The sequence below is a fragment of the Marmota monax genome, unplaced genomic scaffold, assembly GCF_021218885.2.
Source record: "Marmota monax isolate L192 unplaced genomic scaffold, Marmota_monax_Labrador192_F-V1.1 WCK01_AAM20220418_F8-fsc00021, whole genome shotgun sequence".
Taxonomy (NCBI): Eukaryota; Metazoa; Chordata; class Mammalia; order Rodentia; family Sciuridae; genus Marmota; species Marmota monax.
In genome coordinates this window covers 21,247,910-21,274,682 of record NW_026695228.1, presented here as the reverse complement: position 1 = coordinate 21,274,682, position 26,773 = coordinate 21,247,910, and the positions used below count along the sequence as shown (strand labels likewise).

Here is a 26,773-nt window from a genome sequence, read left to right as displayed (position 1 = left end):
CGCTTCTTCCCACAGCGGGTAACGTAAGCAATGGTGGGAGCTGCCTGACCCCGGCTCCACCTCCTTCAGCAGGACTCGGCTCCACTCTTTTCCGCTTTCTCACAAGTAGGCTGGGAAGGACTGTGCTGACCGGCAGGGTATTTAGGCCAGCTCGTAAACTTTACAGTGGGTGTTAGTCCCTTATTTGTTGCTATAACAAAATGTCTGAGGCTGTGTGTCTTAAAAAGGAAAGAGGTTTATTTACCTCACTGTTCTGGAAGTCCAACAGCATGGTGCCAGCTTCTGTTCAGCTCTGGGGAGGACCTCATGGCACATGGCATTAGATTGACAACATATGTACAAAAGAGATCACATGGGGAGATGGGAAGCCAGAGGTAGATTCAGGGCCATTCGTGCTTCTTTAAAACAACTCAAGGGACCTAGTGGTGTCCCACAGAACTACTTAAATCCCTTCCAAGGCCAGCGCCCTCAGTGACCTTAGTAATTGCACTTCCTCCCCGCTACCTGCTGCTTTTGGGGTCCTGGGGATGGAACCCAGGACTCGCACATGCTAGGAAAGTGCTCTACCACTGAGCCACATCCCCAGCCCTTTTTACTTTGAGTCAGGGTCTCACCAAGTTGCCCAGGCTGGCCTTGAACTTGCCGTCCTCCTGCCTCGGCCTCCTGAGGAGCTAGGATTCTTGGCATGCAGCCACCATGCATTAGCATAGGCCCCACCCCTTAAAGGTCCCCCCACCTCAGTCCACCACACTGGGGACCAGGCTTCCAGCACATGAGCCATGTCGGAGCATAGCACAGTAGTCTGGTGGTTTCCTTCCCTTCCTTTCCACACATTGTCCCTGATCCCCAGTGGGCGAGGACGGGGTTGCCTCTTGTTTATAGGGCACTGCTTGACTGCCCGTGTTCACTGTAAGTGGTGACATCAGCTCCCCGTGAAGGCCTCCCCTGCTCTGGGACATCCCCTAACGGTTCTCAGCAAGTTAATTGAGGTAGCCTTTGAACAAGCAGCTCCACTCCTGGCCATACCCAAGAGAACTGAAAGCAGGCATTCACCAAATGCTCACAGGTGCATGCTCACAGCAGAGCTGCTCATGGCAGCAGGGGTGGAAATGGCCCAAATGCTCCTCAGTGAGAATCATCACAGGGTGGTACGTCCATACAGTGGAATAGTATTTAATCGTGAAAAGGAATGGAACGCTGGTCTATTCTGCAGCGTGCGTGGACCTTTAAAACATGCTGAGTGACAGAAGCCACACAGAAAAGGCCCCCTAGGGTATGATCCCACTGATTCCACTTACACGACATGTCCAGAACACGCATGGAGAAGGAAAGACTGGTGCTTGCCAGGGGCTGGAAGGGGGCACTGGGAGGGATTGCCAATGGGGACAGGCTCTCCTCTGGGGAAGATGATGAGATGTTCTGGGACCAGCTGAGATGTGCTGGCCATAAGAGACAATGGCCACACAAAATTGTGCATATGCTAAATGCCACCACACTGTCCACTTTAAAATGGTGAATCCTACGCTATGTTAATTCTACTTCAATCCCAGTCGGTCAGCACCCCAGCCTGGTTCTCACCGGTGGCTGTGCGGACCTGGGCACCAGGAGCAGAGGCGCAGCACAGTTGACCCTGCTGACCCCTCCCCCGCCAGGTCTTCCTGAAGGAGACAGAGCGGCAGGCCCTGCAGGAGACGCTGCACCAGGAGGTGGTCCGCAAGATCCTGCTGCTCCAGAGCTGGTTCCGGATGGTGCTGGAGCGCAGGCGCTTCCTGCAGATGAAGCGGGCGGCCGTCACCATCCAGGCCTGCTGGCGCTCCTACTGTGTGTGGCGGGCAGTGGAGAGGACGCAGGCGGCCGTGTACCTCCAGGCCGTGTGGAGGGGCTACCGACAGCGCAAGGCCTATCGCCGTCGGAGACAGAGCATCATCCGCCTGCAGAGCCTCTGCCGGGGGCACCTGCAGCGCAGGAGGTGAGTTGGGAAATCCCGGAGGCCAGGAGCCCCTCGCTGAAGATCTGCCCAGGCACTGCCCGGCCATCAGAGCTTCAGGCATCGAGATGAGCACAGGGAGTGGCCGGCAGGAAGCCAGCCATCTTGGCACAGGGGCTCCCAAGATGTCCAGGGTTGGCAGCGCTCAGGGGTGAAGCTCCAGGTGCCCTTGACCACCGCTGGCCTCTTCCAGAGGAGGGGCTTCCCAGGCCAGCCCAATGCCAGCTCCCCTCCCCCACACACTCAGCTGGGGTGTCACAGGGCACAGAGAACCCCAGCTGTGGCTCTGAGACCAGCCCTCCCAAAGCTGGTGTCCTGTGGGCCCTCCCCTTCCCACAGGCCCAGCCGCGGCCTGCCTGAGTCGGGGTCCTGGTTCCTGGAGCAGAGGTGTCTCTCAGGCAGTGCCCACACATGCCAAGGCCTCCTGGAGAAGGAGCCAGGCCCCAGTGGACCCAGAGGAACCGGCGTGTGTGTGTCTGGCCTGGGGGTGACCCGGGGTGTCCCCTGCTGCACCCCAGCCCTGTCAGTGTTTGAGATGGGGTCTGAGCTGCTGAGACTGGCCTGGAGCTGGTGGCCTTCCTTCCTCCGCCTCCCCGGGTCGTAGGGAGGCTCCCTCCCTGACCGGCCTGAGGAAGCGCAGACAGGGTGTCTGTGGCACCTGCAATGAGGGGCACTGCCGTCTCTCCCCTCCTGGTGAAGGGGGGTCCGCCTTTGCAGGAGCATCTCTGAGGCCAGCAGTTGAAGGCAGAGCCCGACCGCAGCCCTCGGGTGACAGGAGGGCATGTGGCCCCCTGGAACCCATCTCAGCCTGGAGCGCGGTCTCTGAACCAGGCCCCTCTGCCTTTCCTCTCTCCAGCTTCAGCCTGATGGTCTCAGAGAAGCGGAAGGCCGAGGAGCAGCTGCGGGAAGCCCAGCAAGCCGCGAGGACAGAGCCCCCACGGGGCCAGCCAGGCCCTGTGGCCGGCGAGGAGCAGAGCGCCGAGCAGGGCCCAGGGCCCACGGCAGGCAGCGAGTGCCCCATGTTGGAGCCCGAGGCGTTGCCCAGCCGCAGGTCCCCAGCAGGCATCTCCCCACCAGAGAAAGAGGTGCCCAGTGCTGAGAAGGAAGTCCCTCCCCCGAAGAGCGTGACCGCGGAGGGTCACGAGAAAGCCCCCAGCAGCCGGGAGAAGCGAGAGTCGCGTCGGCAAAGGGGGCTGGAGCACGTGGAGTTGCAGAACAAGCACATCCAATCCTGCAAGGAGGAGGGCGCCTTCAGAGAACCTTCCAGAAAGACCATCCTGGAGCTGGGGGGCGGCCTCCCTGAAGACTGGAAGGAGAGCAGGAGAGGCGAAGCCCTGGCCGAGGCAGAGACAGAGGCTGCAGGCGCCCCCAGGAAGCCTTCTGTGGAGTCCCCGCCGGCTCTGGCCGTCAGCAAGGCCCCCGCAGACCTGGAGAAGGCGCCCCCCGAAGGGAGCCCCAGGCCCAGCCCCATGCGGCGGCCAACCAGCCTGGCCCTGGACAGCAGGGTGGGCCCGTCTGTGCCGGACAGCACCCCCGAGACCCCTAAGAACAAGGGCAAGACTGGCGGCAGCCCGAGGGCTCAGGACAAGCCTGAGAGCCCTGGAGGCTCCACCCAGATCCAGCGGTACCAGCACCCGGACAGCGAGCGGCTGGCCAACGTCGTAGAGCTGTGGAGGGGCAAGAAACTGATGGCCGCTGCGGGCTCCAGCACCATGCTGAGCCAGTCTCTGGATCTCAGTGACAGGCACTGGAGCATGGGGACCGCCCTAACACCCACAGAGTAAGCCCCCATCCTCTGTCCAGGCAGCACGGTTGCCACGCTGGGTGGGCAGGGGGACGCAGGAGTGGTCATGCCCACTGGATGGGTGGGCGCCAGCTGGGCTTGTGCCCCACAGTGCCCTAAACGAGCCACGCCCACACGGAAAGCTCCTGGCCTGAGGGGGGCGGCCCTCAGAGGGGGGCACTCCCGCCCTGGCCCACCTGGACCCCAGTTTCCTCATCCGTGAGTGGGGCTGGCGACATACCGAGGGCTCAGAGGAGGGGCTTGCTCTGCTGACCCTGGTAAGCTGGATCCTAGTGACCCGAATCTCCAGCCCACAGCCCCTCCTGCTGCACAGGGAGGATGAGGCCGCTCCCCCCCAGAGCAGGCGCCTCGTTCTGGGCGCTACTCAGGCTGCAGCCCCGGTAGTGGTCTACAGAGGGGGCTTCTTGGGGACCAACCTCGATGGATGCCAACAGCATTGTGGGTACAAGGCGGATGGACAGAGAGGTGCTGGAGACAGGTGGGGGTGGCAGACGGACGTGGAAGGAGAGGTCAGAGTGGAGGCCGTGAAGGCCAGGAGGGGCAGAGCAGTGCCGACTCAGGCTCAGATGGACGATGGACGGAGGCGCATCAAGGCGTAAATGTGCGCAGACAGGTGGAGGTGGCAGGTGGACAGACGGGCCTCTGGTGCTAAGGCAGGGATTGACCCCCGTGTGCTGTCGCCATTGGGCCTGCAGAAGTGGTGTCCTGTGCGCTGGGAATATGTAGCAGTGTCCCTGGGCACCACCCGCTAGTTGGCAGTAGCTGATATTCAGAGGTCGACACAGGTGGGCACAGGATGGAGCACGACCAAGACACACTGACCCAGGCAGGAGACAGACAGCAGACAATGAGACTGCAGAGACAGGCAGCGAGCCGTGGAGACTGACGGCAGGCGGCGCGGAGACGCAGAAAGTCAGGCTGCGAGGCGGGAGATGGGCACCAGGCCGGGGGTCAGGCCGTGCCTCTGCCTTACCAGCATCCAGGGGCCAAACGGTTTTCTAGTGGGGGCGTCCTGTGCCGGTCAGGGCACTGAGGGCATCCCTCGCCCCAGCCAGCAGGTGCCAGGAGCACCCATCCACGTGTACCTGCCAACCTTGATGACCACCACTCTCCAGACCGCCCGGGGTTCCCGAGAGGGGAGGGGGAGTAGCGGCACGCTGCCACGCTCTGTGGGTAAACTGCGGTCTGTGTTCCCTCAGGGAGCGGCGCACCTCCTTGCCCACGAGTGACATCTCCGGGCTCTCCCCCGCCAGGGCACAGGTAAGGCCACAGGGTACAGCCCTCACCTCCGGGCCCACGTCCACTTCCACCCTCACCAGAGAGGAGTGAGTCGGTGGCTAGAGGGCACAGTGGGAAAGCAAGGTCCCCAGCACAGACCACCTGCCTCTCGCCCACCCCCATCCACACCATCCTGTTGCAGCCGTCAGCAGAAACCGAAGGGGAGCTGAGCACAAAGAAGCCAGCCGTTCAGAAGAAGAAGTCAGGAGACATCTCCTCTAGCCTGGATGCAGGGCTGTCCCCAGGCTCCCAGCCTGACTCTAAGTAAGGAGATCGGGGAACTCAGGCCTCTAGAGGATGCCCCAGGGTCCCTGCCAAGGCGTCGCCTCAGTCTACTCTTCTAACCCAATCACATAAATCAAGCACAAGGGGCAGGTGTTTGCTCAGTAGAGATTTCAGTGGGGGCAACTCAGGAGTCTCAGGTAGGAGGATCACAAGTTCAAGACCAGCCCGGACAACGTGGCCAGACTCCGACTCAAAAAAACAAGGGCTGGGGGTGTAACTTAGTGGTAGAACATCCCTGGGCTTGATCCCTAGTACTAAAACTTCTTTGGAGAGGTCCCAAGCCCCTGCCTCAGAACCCACCCACTATCTGGGTGCAGTCGCACACACTTGTAATCTCAGCGGTTCAGGAGGCTGAAGAAGGAGGATCACAAGTTCAAAGCCAGCAACTTAGGCTCTGAGCAACTTCCTGAGACCCTGTCTCTAAATGTTAAAAAGGGCTGGGGATGTCTCAGTGGTTAAGTTCCCCTGGGTTCAATCCCCAGTACCAAAAAACAAAGACCCACCCACTGGACTTGCCCACAAAGCCTAGGCCTGTGGCATTCGTTAGCACAAAGTGGCCATGCCTGTGTGCAGGACACCCAGGAAACCTCTACTGCTGCGGGACACCTCCTCTGGGTCTGCAGACGGACGGTTTCCACGGAGTCAAAATCAGTCCTCACCTCTGGGAACCCTTTTGAGAGCCTCAAATAGTAAAATCTAGGTCGAGGTCTGTCCCCAGAGAGCCTCTGCCTGAATGTTCCAGCCGGTTCTTCACAGAGAGGATGGGCCATGGAGCAGTTGAGGTTTGATCCACACACAGGGCAGGTAACAGGAAGCCACAGGATGGGCTCCCTAGGCGTGGGGCCAGAGACCCCTACTGCAGAGAGACCACCCACCTCACAAAGTTCTACAACTTAAACAGGAGTTTGTCCTCAGTACTGGAGGCTGAAGGTCCAAACTCCAGGTGTCCTACTCCCTCCAAAGCCACATGGGGCTCCCTCCTGGCCCATCCAGCCGCAGGGGCTCCAGGCAGTGATCTCTGGCCACATCACTGCAGTTTCTGCCCATCTTCATACGGCCCTCTCCTCCCGTGTCTTTGCCCTTCTCTCCTCCTCAGGAGGGCATCGGGCAGCCTGGCCAGTCCAGGGTGCTATCCCAGAAACCGCCACTCAGCCACACCCAAGACCCTTTCTCAGACATGATCGCACTGCACCTCGAGCCCAGGCGTCAAGCAGCCACGTCACGTGTGCGTTCTGAAAGCACATCAAGGAGATTTTTTTTGCGGGTGCTGGAGGTCGAGCCAGGGCCACTCAACCAGTCAAGCACTGTACTGTGTCCCCAGCCTCTTTTTTTTTTTTTGGAGACAGGGTCTCACTAAATTAGTGAGGTTGTCCTCAAACTTGGGATTCTCCTGCTTCAGCCTCCTCAATAGCTAGGATTGCAGCTGTGCCCCACGGCACCCCAGAGAGACCTCAGCATGAAAAGACAACAAGAAAGCACGTTGCTGTCTCCCCAGATCCACGTTTAAGAGACTCTTCCTACATAAAACTAAGGACAAAAAGTACATCCTGGAGGGCACGGAGGAGGCAGAGAGCCCCGCGGCAGGCCATGCTGTGCCCGAAGCCGCGGCCTCGAGGAAGAGTGCAGAAGGTCAGTGGCCGCCGGGCTAGAGGCAGAAGCCTCTGCAGACGCTGAGGTCCAAGCCACCAAGGTGGCCTCAGACGGGCACTGCACTTGGGTCCTGATGCTCTGCATTTCTGACAGCCCCAGGGGCCAGCCAGCGCCTCCCCAGACGCACCCTCACAGCTGTTCTGTGTCCCCACAGCCCTCTCCGGCCACCCACACCGCCACACAGCAGGCGAGAAGCACACCAAGGAGACAGGGGGCAAAGGGAAGAAGAACCGAAACCTCAAGGTCGGCAAGATCACGGTGTCTGAGAAGTGGCGGGAGTCAGTGTTCCGTAAGATCACCAACGCCAACGAGCTCAAGTTCCTGGACGAGTTCCTGCTCAACAAGGTGAGCCCTGGGGATGCCAGGGAGGAGGGGCACAAACTCCCCAAGAACAGCACAGCCGGCAGTCGCTGCCCTCGGCAGATCACAGTCCAGGGCCGGGTGAGGTGCCAAGGACAGGTGTCCTGGTGCCAGCCCCTGTACCACAGGAAAAGTCTCTGTTAGAACCCCAGAAGGTGTCCCTGTCCAGCTGAAGTCCACCTGCTGCCCAGCCTTCCAGGCTCCTGCCCATTCCTGTTCTGTTTAGAATACAGTGTTGCCAAATGCAACTGATTCATGGAGGACATTGATTAGGTGCCACAGAGGTGAAGGCGAACCAGCCAGGGCCTGTGCCTGGGGTGCTCATGGCCCACCTGGGGGTGATCCGGAGCTTCCCAGGAGAAGCAGGGGGTCGCTGAAGGGACACAGCAGTATCTCAGAGTGACCCAGACCCCTGACGCAGCCCACTGCAGGGTGTGGCTAGGCACAAGCTTCTGAATGGGGGGCAGGAAGAGCCTGGAGCCCTCCTGTGGCGGTCCTGTCCTCCAGGGCACATCGACTGGGAACATTCTAGTTAGGACTAAGCAGGAGCCCACTGGCATCGGGAGGGTGGAGGCCAGGGATGCTGCCCGGTGACCCGCAGTGCACAGGCCCATCCCAATACAGGAAATGTTCTCTCAGATACCAGAGGGCTGAGTTTTATCCTCTGAGGCCAGAGGAGAACTTAGGACAGGACAGAGCAACCCCAAAGCCTTCCCCAGCACTGCAGGTCCCCAGGCTCATGGCACTGCAGGGACAGGGCCTCTCTCTCCCTGCAGATAAATGACCTGCGCTCCCAGAAGACCCCCATTGAGAGCTTATTCACCGAGGCCACTGAGAAGTTCAGGAGCAACATCAAAACCATGTACTCCGCCCCGGTTCGTGGAAGCCCCAGGCCCTCGGCCTTTCCCACGCCCTCCCCGAGAGCTGTCCCCCGTTCTTGCACAGTCCCTTGCCCTGGGGTGACACCTGGCATTCCTGCAGAATGGGAAAATCCACGTGGGCTACAAAGACCTCATGGAGAACTACCAGATAGTCGTCAACAACCTGGCCACAGAGCGCGGCGAGAAGGACACCAACCTGGTCCTCAACCTCTTCCAGTCACTGCTGGACGAATTCACACGTGGCTACACCAAGAATGACTTTGAGCCTGCAAAGGTACGTGTCCCCACACCCAGCCGTGTTCGCACCCTCTCTGCCCTGTACCTGCCTCCACCTGCCGCGCCCACCTCTGCCGTGCCCACTGCAGCCTGGGGCCCATCCCCCACCCCGCCCCGCCCCACCTGTTTGCAGGGTCTCCCTTCCTCTCGGGGAGCTGGTGGTAGGGTTAGGGTGGGAGGCGCCAGCTCCAGAGGAGGGAGGGGTCGTGGTGCGCAGAGGCTTCCAGCCTCCTCTGTGAGGGGCCAGAATGTCCCTAGGGACACGCGCCACCCTCTATCCCTACAACCAGGCAGGCCAAGTGTCCCTATGAGGACCTCACTTTTGTGTCCTTCTCAGCAGAGCAAAGCTCAGAAGAAGAAGCGGAAGCAGGAGCGTGCCGTGAGTAGGAGTGTGCGTGTGCGTGTGCGTGTGCGACTGCAGTTTTGCGCACAGGCGTATTCTGCCTGCGGTGGACACGTGTCCCTACAGACATGCACGTGTGCGCTGTCTCCCAGCTCCTAAGGAGCCCTCTAGCTGGGCGGGCCCCCTGAGGAGCAGGGCGCCCCACGGTACTGGGGAGGCTCAGCCGCTCTGCCCCCCGCAGGTCCAGGAGCACAACGGGCACGTGTTTGCCAGCTACCAGGTGAGCATCCCGCAGTCCTGCGAGCAGTGCCTCTCCTACATCTGGCTCATGGACAAGGCCCTGCTCTGCAGTGGTGAGTGCCCCAGGCAGCCCTGCCCGCACTGTACCCCATGACCTTCGCCCAGCCGCCAGTCTTTCTGGAACATCACTCCAACACATGTCACCCAGTGTCTCGCTCGGTCACTCCCAAGACAGGGCTCAGTCCTCAGGTGGTCCTGAGGCCCACGGGCCAGTCTCACCACCTCCTCACACACGTGGGCGCGTCACCCTGCATCCTGTTGCCTGAACTGTCACCTCCTTCTCAGACTCGGGAGCCTGAGATAGGTGCAGGCCCTGGTCACGCCACTGCCAGGCAGCCAGGCAGGACTGAGCACAGTTGCCCCGGGGCTACCAGGCTCTGCACACCCTGCTGTTTTCTGCCAGAACCAGCAGGCCTGGGTCTTTTCAGATTCTGAAACCTTCCTCCTGTCCCCTTGCCCCCGTGTGTGAAGCATTCCCGCCACCCCAGCTGTCAGTGTCCTGAGATGAGGACTCGGAACTTGAGCCACCCGCTGGCTTACCCCCAAAAGCTGGCTCCCTCCTCTCAGCACAGCTGACTTCCATGTCACATACCCTGGGGCTCGCTCGTGATCATTCAGAGCAGCATCACTCATGCCACATACTGCATCATGTCCCCAGGGCCACCTCCTGGCAGGACTAGGGCCTGGGTCCCCCTAAAAGCCTGTTCTTTGTCCGAGTGGCCATCTGGGTCCAGTCTGAAGTGACTAATGGTCACCAGCTCTGAAAACCTGCCCTGCATCCCTTATGGGAATCAAGGCAGAGACGAGAGCAATGCAGTTGAGAAGGCAGTCAGGCCCGGCCAGTGAGGTGGGCAGTCCAGGAACCTCTGCCCTGTACCCCCTACAGTGTGCAAGATGACCTGCCACAAGAAGTGTGTGCACAAGATCCAGAGCTACTGCTCCTACACGTGTGGGAGGAAGGTGAGGAGTGTGCTCAGGTCCAGAACTTTCTAGAACACTGCCCAGGGCAGCGGGGGAAGCAGTACTTGTGAGGGCCACGTGAGGCATTGGGCAGGCACAGGGAGGTGGCAGGAGGGGCTGCAGCCTCTGATTGTGCAGCACAACACACTTGTCTCCAGTTGTGAGGCCCCCAAGGCAGGGGCTGGACATCTCAGACCCTCGGCCCCTGGGAGAGTCCAGGCCTAGCAGGGGGACACCTGTCCACTGTGACACAGAGAAGTGGAGTCCTGAGTGTTGGGCGTGAGCAAAAGTCAGCATCCACTCATTTGAGGGGGCCCCAAGGGCCAGGGAGGAGCCTCTCCCCCAGAAGATCCTACTCTGTGGGTGCTGCATGGAGGGACCCCCTGCCTGGTGGCCATCAAGCTGACATCTGCAACCTGGTGCCCCCAGCAGCTGTGCAAGAGGGGACAAAGAAGCAGGGAGGGATGGCACCTACAGAGGGGGGCCATGGGCTCTGCAGGATAGGGAGGGAGGACCCAGGACGGGTAGCTGGAGCCTGACCCCCTCCATGTTCTGCAGAGCGAGCCAGGCGCTGAGCCAGGCCATTTTGGCGTGTGCATGGACAGCCTGACCAGTGACAAGGCCTCAGTGCCCATCGTGCTGGAGAAGCTTCTGGAACACGTAGAGATGCACGGCCTGTACACTGAGGGCCTCTACCGCAAGTCAGGTGCTGCCAACCGGACTCGGGAGCTCCGGCAAGCGCTGCAGGCAGGTAGGCCTTGCGGGCAGGTGGAGACCAGGCGGGTGGACCTGCGCCAGGCCCCTCCCGGGTCTGCCTGCGCCACTCACCAGCCTCTACCCGGCAGACCCCGCGGCAGTGCGGCTGGAGGACTTCCCCATCCACGCCATCACGGGCGTGCTGAAGCAGTGGCTGCGGGAGCTGCCTGAGCCCCTCATGACCTTTGCCCACTACGGCGACTTCCTCCGGGCCGTCGGTGAGCCCCGCAGCACGTGGACATGGGGGGCGAGCCTTGGTGGCCCCGTCAGGAGAGAGACAGAGCATGCGCTCTGGCCAGCCAGGGAGGAGTCCGCCCGCCTCAGGTCCTAGTTAGGGTTGGGTCCCCGAGGCCTACCATTCCTGCCACACACCATCCCGAGGACCACGCAGGGCAGCCCCCTGCACCGAGGCACGCGGGGGAAGCTGGGAGGCCCAGGGTGGCTGATGCCCTCCACCTCCCTAGAGCTCCCAGGGAAACAGGAGCAGCTGGCCGCCATCTACGCGGTGCTGGAGCACCTGCCAGAGGCCAACCACAACTCCCTGGAGAGGCTTGTCTTCCACCTCGTCAAGCAAGTACCGCCCCCACCCCCACCCCGCCCCACCCGCCGACCTGTAAGGCGTCCATTCCAGTGCAGCTGGCCTGATGGCTCCACACTGAGACACCTGCCAGCCTTGGGGTCTGGGAGGGGACCAAGCCCACCAGACTTCAGGGCACCTGGGGTCCTTTGTGGCACCCCTCCATGCCTCCCACCCCTGGGATGCAAAGCTTCTTTCCTGGAAGCTGCCCAGGCCCCCGGGAGCTCCCTCTCTGGGCCGCGGCTGCTCCCTGACTGTCAGTGGCCTTGCAGGGTGGCCCTGCTGGAGGATGTGAACCGCATGTCTCCCGGGGCTCTGGCCATCATCTTCGCACCCTGCCTCCTGCGCTGCCCCGACAACTCGGACCCGCTGACCAGCATGAAGGACGTCCTGAAGATCACCACGTGAGTACCAGGAGGGGCCGGCCTCCCAGACACACCCCACCTGGCGTAGCCCAGCCTGTGATGAAACCAAGGAGCCTGACCAAAAACCCCTGCGACATCTCCCCATGGCCGTGTGCCGCTGTGTATAGAGAATAGTCTGGAGGTGACAGTGGCCCTGGAGTCCTCCTGAGCTGTGGAGCCATAGATCAGCTTCACGTGGCTGCTCTGCCCTGCAGTTTTTTCTGTGGCGCGGGTGGAAGTCCAGCCTCGCACACCTGAGGCCAGCAGCCAGCTCCGAGTGGCCCCACCACCCACCCCTCGTTCCAGACGTGCTTGGGAGCACGCCACTCTGGACTAAGACCAACTTTTAGCAAAAGCCATGAGGTGAGGGGACTGGGGTTCCTGTCACTGCCCAGAGTCCAGCCCTGCAGACAGCACCAAGGTGGGACTCACCCAGGCTGGTGCAGATGCCACCTCTCGTCATTTCTCAAGCAGCGTGGGTCCTCTGAGTTCTTCTGAGACCAAAAGAACAAAAAAAAAAAAAAGAGAGAGAGAGAGAAATCCCTCCGACCCTGTGGCAGGGGGAGTGACAAACTGCTGGATTTTTCCAGAATTTTCTTCCCCACCGGACCATTTTCTTCCCATCTGACGATTCTTCAGAACTCTGGGGCTGGGGGTGGTGACAGAGGCTATAATCCCAGCAACTCAAGAAGCTGAGGGCTGGGGTTCCAGGCCGGCTTGGGCAACTTAGCAAAACCCTGTCTTAAAGAACTCAGGAGGTGGTCAGTCATCCATGATAGCAGGATTTTTAGGTTAGTAGTTGTGCAAATCAGAGCCCATCACACAGGTGGCTTTGTGTGGCAAGCACACACGAAGGTGGCCTGAGAGGAACACCATCTCGTGGGCCCCAGGCGTGTTCACAGACCCCAGCAAAAAGCAGGCAGGCAACAAGGGACACGAGGTTCTGGCACTGCCCGGGGGCACAGCATCAGCAGATTTGCCTCCAGCCTCTCCTGGCAGAGCCTGTGATCCTTCTCTTCTTATGGGGTCATGATAAGGGGGCCAGGGGCAGAGACCATCTGTCCACCCAGCCTGAGTTCCCACTTCTCCTTCCCTCCATTACTGACCGCCCCCGGCTGAGGTCAGAGCTCATGTTCTGAAGCCCCGGGGCTGGCTGCTCACTGGCCCTGTGACAAAATGCCAACCTGCCTGCACCCCTTACACCTCTGCAAGGTAGGATAGTCCCCACCCTTCTGCTCCCTCTAACCCTCCCTGTTGTTCTTCCTCTTCCAACAGGGAGGCTTATAGATACAGGGAGCTCATGGCCCAGAGAGGGGGACTGAACTGCCTGAGGTCACACCGCATGGGAGCCAGGGACCCCAGCTGTGTCCCTGACTCCGCCAGCTCTCTGAGCCTCTCTTCCTTCAGTCACTGTGCCACAGTTCTCGACTAGCACCTACCTGAGCTCAGGGCACCCCCAGGACAGGAACTGAATCCCTGCCTGCTTTGCTGCTTCCCTGTAGGTGCGTGGAAATGTTGATCAAAGAGCAGATGAGGAAGTACAAAATAAAGATGGAGGAGATCAACCAGCTGGAGGCTGCGGAGAGCATCGCCTTCCGAAGGCTCTCGCTCCTGCAACAAAATGCTGTGAGCACCCAGGACAGCGAGGAGGGGGTGCATGGGCGGGGCCTCAACAGGAGACCTGATCCTGGGTGGGGCCGTGGGGCGTGCTTGTGGGCAGTGGGCGTGGTCTCGCTGCCCAGGTTCTCCCGCCGACTCCCAGCTCCAAGTTGGACACAGGCTGCTGGGGCCTCATGACGGCACGGGTAGGGGCAGAGTTCCTGGCTTGACCAGACGGTTACAGTCCACGCCCAGCCTCACACCAACCAACTGTCCCTTTCAGTGGACGGGGTGGAGGGACCTGGTACCCGCTTGGTGGTACTTTGGGTCATCTGTCTGGCCTTGTCTCTTGCTGCCCTGGGTCCCACCCACAGAAAGATGTTCCCAGAGCAGGAAGAGAGTCCTCACGTGGTGGGGCAGGGGTCCAGGGGGGAGCGGGTCCTGGGCTCCCAAGAGAGCCCGGAACGCTTCCCTGTGCCAGCTGCTGCACAGCCCCCTGCTCGTGCCTGCGTCGCAGTCTTGGTGCTTTTGTTCACCCTGTCTTCATCTCTCCCCCAGCCCTGGCCTCTCAAACTGGGGTTTTCGTCTCCCTATGAGGGGGTCCTGGTATGTACGCGCTCTGTGGGTCCTCGGTGCATGTCTCCCAGTGCGTCGGTGCACGCTGGGGTCCCCTTGGCCCCGGGTTCTCGTAGCATAGACCGAGCATGTCCTAGCCTTCCACGTGCATGCTGGGGGTGGCCCTTTGCCTGCTGACCCTCCGTGCTGAGGACCACTAATCAGCCAAGTGCCAGCCACTCTGTCCCTGCAGGATTCCTGAAGTCTCACCAAGAGCCCAGTGGGACCTCTGCAGAACTAACCTCCCTTGGAGCCCCTTGGTCCGCCTGAGAGCACTAAGCTCCGCCCCCACCGCCTGAGAGCACTAAGCTCCACCCCCACCGCCTGAGAGCACTAAGCTCCGCCCCCACCGCCTGAGAGCACTAAGCTCCGCCCCTTGAGGGTGCTGGTCAGACTTGTTCCTTCCCTATTTTCAGAACAAGAGCCCCAAGGCCCAGGTGAGCAGGGACAGCAGCCTGGAGGAGCTAGAAGTGCTGCCTGAGGAGGAGGCAGGGGCTGGTGACGAGGACCGAGAGAAGGAGATCCTCATGGAACGGATCCAGTCCATCAAGGAGGAGAAGCAAGTGTCCTTTCCCCCCTTCTCCCTGAACCCTGGCTACTCAGTACCCGTCCACTGGCCCCACAAGCAACAGAGGGTGTGATCTTGGACACTGCTGGGCAGGGTCTATGCCAGGTGGTCTGCCTGACCTTGCCAGGCTCAGTTCTATTGTACCTAGCACAGAGCAGAAAATATTCACCTTGTGGGACACTGCTGTCCCCAAACTTGACCATGAACCCTTGCAGTAGCTCTCTTTAAACCCAGATTTGGGCTGAGGTGTAGCTTAGCGGTGGGGTGCTTTCACAGTGTGGGGGCCCTGGGTTCCATCCCCAGCACCACCAAAAAAAAAAAAAGAAAGTCATCTTTTTGAGGCAGATGTCATGGTACACCCAGGAGAACTGTTAGGTCTGGGCCTTCAAGGCCAGCCCGGGCGACACAGGAACCCCATTTCAAAAAAAAATGGTTAACCAGGAAAACAGATGTGACCAGGTTATTTGGCCACCTTACTCTTAGGAACAGGGGACATTGCTCCAGGCAGAGGACAGCACGAGCCGCAGCCCCATGGTGGGAGCACATCACTAGCTCAGTGCTGGGCAGATGCCTGGCTCCCCTCAGCACCTGAACCCCGGGCTGTAAGCAGCCTCGGAGGGCCCACAGCATTTAGGCCAAGTGTGGACAGACTGCCCTGTCCCTGTCAGCACTTTCCCTGGGGGGGGGGGGGGCTCCTCATGGTGGGAGCAGCCTTGGACACAGTGACCCCTCACCCTCAGGGAGGACATCACCTACCGGCTACCAGAGCTGGACCCAAGGGGCTCTGACGAGGAAAACCTAGACTCGGAGACGTCAGCCAGCACCGAGAGCCTGCTGGAGGAACGGGCCGGGCGGGGGGCCTCGGAAGGTCAGTATTAAGGTCACGGCCACCTCGCTCCTTCCCGTCCATCCCAGCAGCCCCCGGGGCATGGGTTCATCTGCCCACCCCAAAGCCACAGTAACCCTGCCATCTGTCTCTCAAAAGGGCCCCCCACGCCTGCTCTCCCCTGCCCCAGTGCGCCCACCCCGAGCCCCCTCCCCACGGCAGCCGCCCCTCCACGACGAAGGCCATCCTCCTTCGTCACGGTCAGAGTGAAGACCCCCCGGCGGAACCCCGTCATGCCCATGGCCAACATCAAGCTCCCGCCTGGCCTGCCCATCCACCTTCACGGATGGGCGCCCAGGGCCCAGGAGGCTGCTGTCCCAGTGAGGCGCCGAGAGCCCCCTGCCCGCCGCCCGGACCAGGTTCACTCAGTGTACATCACGCCCGGGGTGAGCCTGCCTGCGCAGGGTGCCCTGGAACCCCTGGAAGAGGACGACCGGCCTCCTGGGTTCAAGCGGAGGTACTCAGACCCCCCAATGTACCGCCTGCCCCCCGCCTCGGGTCAAGCCAACGGCTGAAGGTGCCAGCGACAGTCTGCGTGTCTGAGGACAGCCCTGTGCTGGAGCCGGGCACCTGAGCTGTGGAGCCAGCCTCTAGCAGAAAGACCCAGAACAAACAGCTCTAAGAGCAGATCGAGGTAGCCTAGGCTCCAGGTGCAGGCGTGGCAGGACCCCGGGGTCCACGCGGCGCCCCATGCACCGCGGCGCCTGCAGCACCAGGTCTATGGCAGCCCGTGTCTCCCCCTTGTGTGTTTTTACAGTAACTGTTTTTTTGTGGTTTACATAACTTTAAACTGAAACAGCCTTAACGGAAGACCAAATCGTTTTTTATATGTGTATGTTCAAACTTTTATATTAACGCTGTGCGTCTCCCTGGTGACCTGGACTGGTCCTCAGTGCGGGGCCACTCGCTCAGCTACATGCTGCATCCAGTCAGTGGGCAGTCATCGATCTGGGACCCTGCAAGGAGGGGTTAGCCCCTCGGGGCACCTGACCTCCCCAGTCTGTTTCCAATGCTCATCTCCGGCAGCAGCGGCCGCTTGGCCACCTGGCCACGTACATTCCAGGGAACACTGGAGCCTTCCACAGGGTCAGGCTGTCGGCTAGAGCCAGGATATGAATCAGGAATGGCCCTCAACCCAGGCAGCACCAACCTCGAATCCCAGGGAGACCTGAATGTGCTGTCTCAGCTCTCTACCGTGCCTGGATGCCGGAGGCTCTAGGAGGCTGCCCTGGACACTGCCTGCCCTGTGTGACATGAGCCAGTGACTCAGGACCATTAGGGGTGGGTTGGGTAGGGCAGGGAGGGCAAAGCCTGCAGTGCACATCCCTGCAGCAGCAGCAGCCTGGGGGTGCGGGGAGTGGAGCCTCCCCTCTCAAGCTCCACCCACTCCCCCGGGCACTTGGACACTTGGCCACAGGCCTGGGACAAAGGGCACTCTGCACAAGGTGTGAAATAAAGAAAAAGTGCCTGTGACTGTTTTGGTGGGATTCTTGCTCAGTCTGGCTTTGGGGTGGGAGTGGGGTCAGCCCTGCAGCCTCAGCCGGAGGGTTGTGGGGACCAGTTTGACACTCCACCAAAGGTGCTGTGGGACTTTCATGAACTCTTCGCCTAAGGAAGATAAGCTTGGCTCGTTTCTGAGGTTTGGGGAGGGGGCCGGGGGCTTGGTTTGAAGTGCTGGGTCCCAGGGCCTCCCACATGCTAGGCAGGCGCGCTCTGCCTCCTGAGCTGCACAACCAGCCCTTTCTGTTTATTCTGAAATAGGAGCTCACTTAGGCTGTCCAGGCTGACCTTGAAATTGCCTTAGCCTACCGAGTTGCAGGGATTGCAGGTGTGCCCACCTGAGATGGGCTTCTTTATTGACTGGGAAAGCTGAAGGAGTAGGGAGCTCCCAATAGCGCTGCCTCATCTCCTGCTTCAGCAGCAGCCTGCGCCCAGCTGAGACATAATGGCTGAGCATCTCTAATCCAAACGCTCCAAGATCCAAAACTCTTGAGCACTGACACACATCACAGATGGGAAATTCCATACCCAGACTCCCACAAGGGGTCTCTGTCAAAACACTATAACGTAGCACAAAAATGCCCTCTGGGTCTAGAGGTGTAACTGGGCAGTAGAGCACATGCTCATCACACCAGAGCCCTGGGTTCAATCCCAGCACCAAAATGAATTACGTCAGACTCTCTGTATAAGGCATATGAGACAAATCAAGTTTGTGTTTGCACTTGGGTCCCATCTCCAGCATATCTCAGTTATGTATAAATACTCCAAATTCCTCAAAGCTCAGAAATCCAAAAACAGCTGAACACAAGCAGTTCCCATAGGAGATACCTAACCTGTATCAGTGCAGGGGCCACGCACCCCGTGGAGGGGCAGTTCCTTATGGGTGGGGTAGAGCCAGGAGCAACCACTGCACAGGTGGGCCAATCCCATGAGCTGCTGTGAGAACTGATTGGCATGGGCCCCAGGGGACCCTGAAGAAGTCCAGCAGGTGCTTGGAGAAGCGCGGAGGTTGGTCCATGGCCACGTGGCTGGGAAGGGCTGGGGGTAGGATTCACATGTCAGCCTCTAGAGGTCACTCTATGGGCCCTAGGTTTGGTCTCCTCTCTGGTCTTTTCAGGCCCATCTATGCGACCAGAACATGGCGGATAGGAGAAGTGGGGAGACTGATGAGAGCTCATGCCCCCACCCTCACTACACTCCTGAAAATCTGCGAGAACTCTGTCTTCCTAGGGATCTGGATAGGCTCTCCCAGTTAGGCGTGGCCTAGCCCTACGTCTAGCTCCAAGGCTACTCAAGTCCTCCTGGAGGCAATAATGAGACGTGTTGTCCACTTCCCAGAAAAAAAGCGCAGAAAAGAAATCCCTTCAAGGTCATGCAGAGTCAAGAGTCCGGTGCGCGGCGAACGCCTGTAATTCCAGCAGCTGTGGAGGCTGAGGCAGGAGGATCACGAGTTAAAAGCCAGCTTCAGCAACAGCGAGGCGCTAAGCAATTTAATGAAACCCTGTCTCTTTAAAAAAAAAAAAAAAAAAAAAAAAGACAAAACAAAGCAAAAATCAGAGCTGGGATAAAAATGGATGAGCCCCTCCGGCCAGAAAAATCAGAGTCTGGAGTCATATAATGAAGCAAGGAAGGGCCCAGGATTCCTTAGTCCCAGGTCAGGGGTCCGCCCCTTTAGAAATCAGGGAAGACTGCCTGGATGCCGAAGAGCTCGGTGTCAGAATAATCCAGGCAGGATTCTGAACAGTCGGAACCGAACACCCAAAGGGCAAGTAGCACGTGGGCCTGACACCAGAAGACCCGGTCCTTCCAACCCTTTCGGAGAATCGAGATGCTCACCAGGAAGAGCAAGCGATTTTGCCCTGAATAAATATGGACGCGACAGCGCCTCTCCTAGCAACAAGCTTTACTTCCACCTTAAGTAACTGTAGGCTAATGAGCGCGAAGGTCCGCCCGGAAGGAGGCCGGAAGCAGCCACTTCCGCCATCCCTAAAGATGGCGCCGGCGGAAGGGGCAGGATACAGCCCGGTAGCGATGGCAGCGTCGAGGCTGGAGCTTAACCTGGTGAGGCTGCTGAGCCGCTGCGAGGCAATGGCAGCGGAGAAGCGGGACCCAGATGAGTGGCGCCTGGAGAAGGTGAGGGGAATCCCACGCTGCCGCGTACAGCCTAACTCCTGGAGGGCGGCTCCTTGGGTTGGCAAGCCCCGGGCCTCATTCCCCGGCCCCCGCCACCTCACTGCCACGCCCCTTCCGGTCAGTTCCGCCACGTCCACCTGCTGCAACCGTCCATAGTACCAAGTGCCCCGCCCCCCCGCGGCCCCTCCCCGGCGTTTGATCCCTCCCTTCCCACCCTCCGGCCTGGCGCCGCCCCTCTCGTGGCTCCCACCCATGAAGCTAGGTAACACCCTGTTCTTCCTCCCCAGTATGTGGGGGCCCTGGAGGACATGCTTCAGGCCCTGAAAGCCCAAGCCAGGTGAGTGGGCTTCAAATTCGGATGTAGGAGTTCGCTCAGGGCACCCCAGGGCTCCGGTGCCTGCCCTGGACCCCTTCCTGAACTAGAGAGAGTGGGCAGGTTTCTTTTTCCTCTCCTCCGTCTTCCAGCAGACCAGCCTCCGAGGTGATCAATGAATATTCCCGCAAGGTGGATTTTCTGAAGGGGATGCTGCAGGCAGAAAAGTTGGTGAGCAGGGCTGGTTCTGCCTCCTCAGCCCCCATCAAGTGCACCAGAGCCCCAGTGCCTTCAGTTACCTATCTTCCCACATTTCTACAGACTTCCTCCTCAGAGAAGGCACTAGCCAACCAGTTCCTGACCCCTGGTCGCGTGCCGACCACCGCCAGGGAGCGTGTGCCTGCCACCAAGACGGTACATCTGCAGTCCCGGGCACGGTACACCAGCGAGATGCGGAGCGAGCTGCTAGGCATGGTAGGCTCCCTCCCTGGGAACCCCTCAGATAATCCCCGAGTACAATGCCTGCCAGGATAATAAAGCAGAGCCCAACAGCTCATCCGTGGGCCAGCAGACAAGCCTTCCCAAGAAAGGGCCATTGTGGCCAGGCATTTGTTCGATGATTCAGTACACAAATGAGAAATGTGTTGAAGCCCCAGAGTTAACCCCCACCCCCAGCAGGATTTGGCTCCTGGCTTGCCATTTTCAAGAGACAGGCAGGTTTCTTCATCCATAAAATACGATGAGAGTTGCTTTTCTGAGTACTTCACATGCATCAGCTCAGCCCTTCCAAATGTGAACTGTTGTCATGACCAGTTTATAGATGAGGAAACCAAGGCTTGCAGGTCACAGGATTTGCCCAGGCCTCTGAATAAGGATATGGAAGTTTTTTTTGGGGGGGTTCGTTATTAGTTTTTTGTTTTTTAATATTTTTTAGCTGTAGATGGATACAATATCTTTGTTTTAATTATTTTTTATGTGGTGCTAATAATAGAACCCAGTGCCTCACACATGCTAGGCAAGTGCTCTATCCCTGAGCCACATCCCCAGCCCAAGTCTGGAGAGCAGAAAGGACAGATTTGGGATAGGATAGGGTGGTGACTTCATCTCTCTCCATTCTTCCAATAGGACTCTGCTGGAGGTGAGTGACTGAAATGAAATAGGACTCAAGCCCAGGTACCTGGAACAAAACACATGTCCCTGCTGCTCCCAACCTGGCTCCCACAGGTCTTCCCTGGTCCAGGGAGAATGTCACCCAGTAATGTCTGGAGGGCAAGTTAGGACAGAGGAAGTGGCCCCTGGAAGAGAGAGCTGAGCACTGCCAGGCCACAGGACCAAGGCTGGCCTAGATGGAGAGACCTGGGGTCTTGAGGAGCCCAGTCAGTGGTGGGAAAGACTTTCTACAAGAAGGGACATTTTAGCTAAAGCTTTGGAGTATGATTAGGAGCCCACTGGGCAGCAGCCCAGGTGAGGAAATGGCATGCCAGGTAGCAGACAGGGCCCAGGCAAAGATCAGGAGGCTTGAAGCAGAAACCAATCTCTCCTTCTTGCTGCTTGGCCTCTTTTGCTTCCAGAGCCCGAGCAGGACGTGAGGAAGCGAAGGTGAGTGTCTCCAGCCTTCTGGAACGGGTGGGGAGGGAGCTGCAGAAACCTTGGGCCACTGAGGTGCCACTGCAAGTCACCCAGTAGAAGCCACTTCTGAGAACGCTCTTCCCAGAAGCCACACAAAGAAGGGGAAACAGTCCCCAGCAGGGCATCGGCTGGAGCCACAACCTCCAGGCTCCTTGGGAACATGGCGGTGTCTTTCCCTCCCTGCTCCACCTCTCCTACCCGCACATCCCCCATGTGTGGATCAGTGGGGTGGCGGGGCCCAGGCCTATGGACGAGAAGCAGTCAGCAGCTGAGCTGGACCTCGTCCTGCAACGACACCAGAACCTCCAGGAGAAGCTGTCAGAGGAGATGCTAGACCTGGCCCGGAGCCTCAAGACCAACACGCTGGCTGCCCAGAGCGTCATCAAGAAGGACAACCAGGTGTGGGGGTGGGAACTCTCCAGCCTCTGCCTTGGGGCATCAGAGGTGGCTTCTCAGGAGGGGGGCGCTGTGGCTGGGTTCTGCTGGACCAATAGGAGTTTGGTAGGAAGCCAAAGTAGTGGCAGTCCCAGCAAAGGGCAGAGCATCGGCACAGATGGAGAGGTGCAGCCTGCCCTGGGGTGGCCCCAGCCCTGTTGACATCCTGTCCACCTCGTCCACAGACGCTGTCACACTCACTCAAGATGGCTGACCAGAACCTGGAGAAGCTGAAGACAGAGTCGGAGCGGCTGGAGCAGCACGCACAGAAGTCGGTCAACTGGCTGCTCTGGGCCATGCTCATTATCGTCTGCTTCATCTTCATCAGCATGATCCTCTTCATCCGCATCATGCCCAAGCTCAAATAAAGACCGGCTCCACCCTATGTGTCCTGTCTGCCCTCGACCCATCTAGGAGGTCCCGTTGAAGGGGGATGGAGACAAGATGGGAGGGTCGTGGGAAGTCTCCAGGAGCCACAGAGAGTGGATGAGCAGGGAGGAAGACGCTTCGGCTTCAGGGACCTGGAGGAGGTTGACAGCAAACACACCGCATTCCATCCTGGTATGTGTCCCACTCTAGACAAGGCCAGGCCCCAGGAGGAGAGGGATGTGGTGGCACCCTGCAGACCCGCTACTCAGGAGGCTGGGGTGGGAGGATCACTCAAACCCAGGAGTGCCAGGCAAGACCCGTCAAAAAAAATAAAAATTCAAAAATTCATTTCCTACATATTACACATATATAGCTGCAAAATACATTGGAGGATCCCATTTGTAGTAGTAGCATAAAAGATACATTATCTGATTAAACTAGTTTCCTTCAAGTATGAAGAACTAAAGCTCATCAAGGAAAAAAATCTTCAGGATGTGAACAGGAAAAGAAATACAAATGACTTCTGAAGTTTTTCACTCAGCAAATTAGGTGAAATTTAAACCTCTAAAAATACACTTGGCAATGGATACTACAGGTGCTGCTGACAAGGTTGTGAACAATCCCTCTTTCTCTGTGTAAATGATACAAACTCCAAAGAAGAGCTTGGCAGGATCTCCAAGTTTAAAACACACAGATTGCTTTGCCCTAGTGATTCCATTTCTAGGAATTTATCCAACAGATAACCCATAGGTAGCCAAGAACTGTTGGCATGGATACGTTTTGCAGTATTATTTGCAATGAGGAAAACTTATTTCTTTGAATAAGGATCTCTCCAGGAGACATAATTAACTGCTGTCTCTGGGGACAAGGTTGGGATTTTTTGCTTTTGTTTTACTCTATGAAGATGGGAGGACCCAGTGCTTCACATATGGTAGGCAAGCCTGTGCCATGGTGCTACACCCCAAGCCCTTTTTTTATTGAGACAGGATCTCCTGAGGTGCTGAGGCTGGTCTTGAACTTGAAATCCTCCTGCTTCGGCCTCCCAAGTCATTGGAATAACAGAAGGGTGCCACTGTGCCTACCTTTCTTGCCTTTTCTACTTGATTTTTCTAAAAGCCCTACGAGTTATTTAAAGAGATTCTCTTAAAATATAATGTCTGGCTTCCTGGGCGCTGTGGCGCATTTCTATAATCCCAGCTGCTCAGGAGGCCAAGGCGGGAGGATCAAAGCCAGCGTCAGCAAATTAGTGACGCTCTAAGCAACTTGGCAAGACCCTGTCTCTAAATAAAATAGAAAAAGAAAAAAAGGCTGGGGATATGGTTCAGTGGTTAAGCACCCATGGGTTCAATCCCTGGTACAAAAATAATAATTACTGACGGGGGACGGTGGCGCATGCCTATCATCCCTGCGAGGCTGAGGCAGGAAGACCACAAGTTCCAGGCCAGCCTCAATAACTTTGTGAGACCCTCAACAACTTAGAGAGACCCTGTCTCAAAAAATAAAAAGGTCTGGGGGGTGTAGCTCAGTGTTAGAGCGCCTCTGGGTTCAATCTCCAGTATTCAAAATTATATATATTTAAAAAATAAAAATATAGCTGCTGAAAAAAATGAATACAGCTCGCGAAAACCTCCACATTTTTCAGACAAACGAAGAGAAGTTGAACTTCAACCCAGATACACAGCGGGTCTGGGTCGAGATGGGACTCGAACCTGCGTTTCACGGTTTGTAGCCAAGCCCCGCCACGCCAGACCCGCCCCTGCGTCTCCAGGCCCCGCCCACGCCCTGCCCAATAGACCCTACCAGTTGGGTCCAGCCCGCAGTTAAACGCACATCCCCGATGCAAGTGCCTTTCCGGCAGGGGACAGAGGCTCAGATTTCGGACGCTGGGACAGGTGACGCCGGGCGGGAACGATCCTGCAGGCGGGGTGGAGGTCCCGGGGGGATCTCGGGGGCTGTGATCGGTGGGCTCCTCCTGGAAAGCGCGAAGCTCTGGCAGCGTGGTGTTGGTTAACTAGAGTCCGAGCCCAGCTGCGTAGTGATGTTATGAGCGTTTGCTTATCGCGTTTCCGGGTTTCGCGAATAGGGGAGGAGCCTGAGGCGCGCTGGTGACCAATCATGTGCGTTTATTCAAATAGAGACGGGGTGGGGCCGCGCCGGCGGGTGGTTGTGGACCGCGCTGGGCAGCCCCCGGGCGCCGCCCCCAGCCTTGCCCTCCTCCCTGTCCGCAGGCCGCCCGCAGACCGCGCCCGCCACGCGCGGGCCACGCCGCCCCCCGCGGGACCCGCCCCCCAGCTCGGGGACCTGGGAGCTGCCCCTGCCGGAGGCAGATGCCGGCCCGGGAGCATTCCCGGGCCCGCGGCGCCCGGGGGATCTCGCAGACCCGCCCGCCTGGCCCTGGGCCCCCGGTGAGTGTGGCCCAGAGGAGTCCACAGGCTGGGCCTCGGCAAAGATCCAGACCCCCCAGGTTAAAAGACCCCAGTTTCCTGACACACGCTCCCCACTCCCCTTTAACCCCAAACCTGCAGGGAACAGTGCCTCCAGACCACAAAACCAGCGCCCCCCGCCCGCGACACCAGCCCCAGCCCGCATTCCACAAGGCCAGGCCCAGGAAGATTGTATTTGAGGATGAACTAAATCCCCAGGCCCTCCTGGTCACCAAGAAGCCTACTAGAGCCATCCGTGCGGAGCAAATGCCTAGGCCCCATCCTTCTCCCGACTATGAGCTGTGAGTGTCCCCCGGTGGTGGCTCTTGATGCCTGGGAACAGGGAAGGAGCGCTGAAGCTGGGGCTTTGCCCAGGAGTTTACTAGAGAGGAAAAGGGTATTTCTAGCAGGGACTCAAACAAGGGCTTGGAAAAAACTAACTCCGCTGATGAAGGGAACCAGGGAGTTCCTTCCACGCACCCTGACCCCTTCAACCCGGCAGCAAGTACCCACCGGTCAGCAGTGAGAGGGAACGCAGCCGCTATGTCGCAGTGTTCCAGGACCAGTATGGAGAGTTCCTGGAGCTCCGGCAAGAGGTGGGGTCCACACAGGCAAAGCTCCAGCAGCTGGAGGCCCTGATGAGCTCGCTGCCCCCACCCCAAAGCCAGGTCAGCACTGGGCAGAAACCCCTGCTGCCCACAACCCTTCAAGTGGCCTGACCTAAGCCCCTGGGACACCCACTGGGGCCAGATCCTTGGTGGCTTCTTCCTCTAGGCTGGGTGGGTGCCACAACACATGGCCAAGGGCAGCGCTCAAGGTCTCACCTGGGTGGGTCACTGAGCCTCCCTATTCTTCCTTGGCTCCAATCTCCTGAGCTACTTCCTCCTCCTCCCCTTGCAGAAGGAGGCCCAAGTTGCAGCTCGCATCCGGAGGGAGTTTGAGAAAAAGTGGAGGGTGAGTCAGGACACCTGGGTTACATAGCTTCTCCCTTGCACTCCTGAGTGTTGTGAAGCTGGGACACCTGTGCCCAGTTCAAAAACAAAAAAGCTGAGGCTTGGGCAACCCTACTGGGTCCCCTCCCGCCCTGCAGGAGCTCTCTTTTCTTCTCACTCTAAATCATACTCTTTTTTTTTTTTTTTAATCTTGTGCATCTCTTTTTTTAAATTTATTTTTGCATTACAATTCTTAATACACCTTTATACCACAATTTATCATATCTCTGGTTGTATATAAGCTATGTTGACACCAAATTCACATCTTCATACATGTATTTTGTATGATGATGAGGGTCTCCTTCCACCATCCATGCTATTCCCCTTCTCCCTCTCAGTCATCCTCTTTTACACTCAAAAAATGGAGGCTTATAAAGGAAAAGACAAAGGGCTGAACAGCACAAGGACCATTGGCTAGACTGCTACAAGGACTTCCCTGGCTCTTTCCCTCCCAGGACCCTAGCTTCCTGGACAAGCAGTTGCGCTGTCACTATCTGAAGGCCAAACTGAGGCACCTCAAGACCCAGATCCAGAAATTCGATGACCAAGAGGACAGTGAGGGCTCTGTGTACTTCTGAGTGTCCTGGAGACTGGCAGCAAGACCAGGGTAGGGATCCCTTGGTTCTCTGCCCGCCTGCCAGCCTTTGGACTTGCCTTTCTCCCCTGGCCTGGTGAGCCTTGGCTGATTGCAGGCTCTGTGGTCAGCTTTAATGGCCCCTCTCCCAGGACCTCCCCTGGGAATGCCAACCCTGACCTTATGAGGACTGAGACCTCAGGCCCTTCGGTGGAAGCAGTGCTGCTCTCATCCCACCATCCTCCCAGGGGAATAAAGGGGGATCAAAGACCTTCTGTCTCCAACTGCTTGACACTCCTGGTTTTGCTCAGTAGTCACCAGAAAATCAAAGGAAAAAAACTGTTCTGTTCTGCTGTGTGACTTGGGAGGCTGAGGCGGGAGGACTGAGGCCATCCTCGGCAACTTAGCAAGACCCTGTCTCAAAAATAAGTAAATAAATAAAGAAGGACCAGGGATGTAGTTCAGTGGTAAGGGGCCCCTGGGTTCAATCCCCAGTACAAAAAAAAAAAATAAATAAAAGTTGTGTTTTCCAGAGGGGAGAAAACAGTGAGCTCCTGAGAAGGACCCTTGTCCGGGGTCTTGAGTGGGCTTGAACCTCACCTGTGCACAGAGCTCCCTTGGCTCCAGGAGCCTCCTTCGGCCTCTGGTCAAAGGCAGAGGAGCCAACTCCAGCAGCCCCAGGGAGCCACTTTCTGCAGGTCCAACAATGGAAGCCAGGTGGACAGAGGACCCCAGAGTCTCACCAGGCAGCTTCCCGAGGACTCATGGGGTGCAGCACTGGAGCCACCTGGGGGGCCCCCAGGTCCTGAGGTGACCCTGCCCCTGCCCCTGCGTTTCCCCTTGTCCACTTCTCCAGGCCCTGCAGGCTGGATGGGG

The 26,773-nt window shown here is 58.4% G+C and overlaps 3 protein-coding genes across 19 annotated transcripts in view; all 3 read left to right on the top strand.

The window, feature by feature from the left end:
- The window catches only part of Myo9b (myosin IXB), a 96,077-nt gene extending 79,075 nt beyond the window's left edge, over positions 1-17,002 (top strand). For 7 of the 16 annotated variants that reach the window (XM_046437549.2, XM_046437559.2, XM_046437555.2 and 4 more), the window contains 20 exons: positions 1,653-1,969; positions 2,844-3,767; positions 4,991-5,051; positions 5,212-5,333; positions 6,850-6,983; positions 7,159-7,349; positions 8,141-8,239; positions 8,346-8,519; positions 8,859-8,900; positions 9,106-9,217; positions 10,051-10,124; positions 10,683-10,875; positions 10,970-11,098; positions 11,345-11,450; positions 11,730-11,861; positions 13,364-13,487; positions 14,019-14,066; positions 14,492-14,634; positions 15,384-15,511; positions 15,629-17,002. In XM_046437549.2, coding sequence (XP_046293505.1) covers positions 1,653-1,969; positions 2,844-3,767; positions 4,991-5,051; positions 5,212-5,333; positions 6,850-6,983; positions 7,159-7,349; positions 8,141-8,239; positions 8,346-8,519; positions 8,859-8,900; positions 9,106-9,217; positions 10,051-10,124; positions 10,683-10,875; positions 10,970-11,098; positions 11,345-11,450; positions 11,730-11,861; positions 13,364-13,487; positions 14,019-14,066; positions 14,492-14,634; positions 15,384-15,511; positions 15,629-16,044 — 3,669 coding nt within the window. In that variant the 3' untranslated portion in view covers positions 16,045-17,002. Of the gene's footprint in view, positions 1-1,652; positions 1,970-2,843; positions 3,768-4,990; positions 5,052-5,211; positions 5,334-6,849; positions 6,984-7,158; positions 7,350-8,140; positions 8,240-8,345; positions 8,520-8,858; positions 8,901-9,105; positions 9,218-10,050; positions 10,125-10,682; positions 10,876-10,969; positions 11,099-11,344; positions 11,451-11,729; positions 11,862-13,363; positions 13,488-14,018; positions 14,067-14,491; positions 14,639-15,383; positions 15,512-15,628 lie in introns of all 16 variants that reach the window. The other 9 variants (XM_058576611.1, XM_058576604.1, XM_058576612.1 and 6 more) reach the window with 6 other exon arrangements.
- A 2,000-nt stretch (positions 17,003-19,002) lies between these two features.
- Use1 (unconventional SNARE in the ER 1) lies at positions 19,003-21,924 on the top strand. 2 transcript variants are annotated; one of them, XM_046437174.2, is made up of 8 exons: positions 19,003-19,162; positions 19,450-19,499; positions 19,628-19,706; positions 19,797-19,949; positions 20,601-20,613; positions 21,047-21,074; positions 21,329-21,503; positions 21,725-21,924. In XM_046437174.2, exons 1-8 carry the CDS (start codon positions 19,022-19,024, stop codon positions 21,905-21,907), a joined length of 822 nt encoding a protein of 273 aa, XP_046293130.1. In that variant the 5' UTR covers positions 19,003-19,021; the 3' UTR covers positions 21,908-21,924. The 2 variants fall into 2 exon arrangements, with proteins under 2 accessions (XP_046293130.1, XP_046293131.1); XM_046437175.2 differs by having other exon boundaries at positions 19,004-19,162; positions 19,631-19,706.
- Positions 21,925-23,604: 1,680 nt separating this feature from the next.
- Positions 23,605-26,168, top strand: Ocel1 (occludin/ELL domain containing 1). The gene is given in 8 exon segments (XM_046436619.1): positions 23,605-23,629; positions 23,767-23,781; positions 23,784-23,800; positions 24,137-24,313; positions 24,434-24,633; positions 24,834-24,999; positions 25,232-25,285; positions 25,779-26,168. Coding segments are annotated over 8 exon segments (777 nt in total). The 3' UTR covers positions 25,902-26,168.
- Positions 26,169-26,773: the final 605 nt, after the last annotated feature.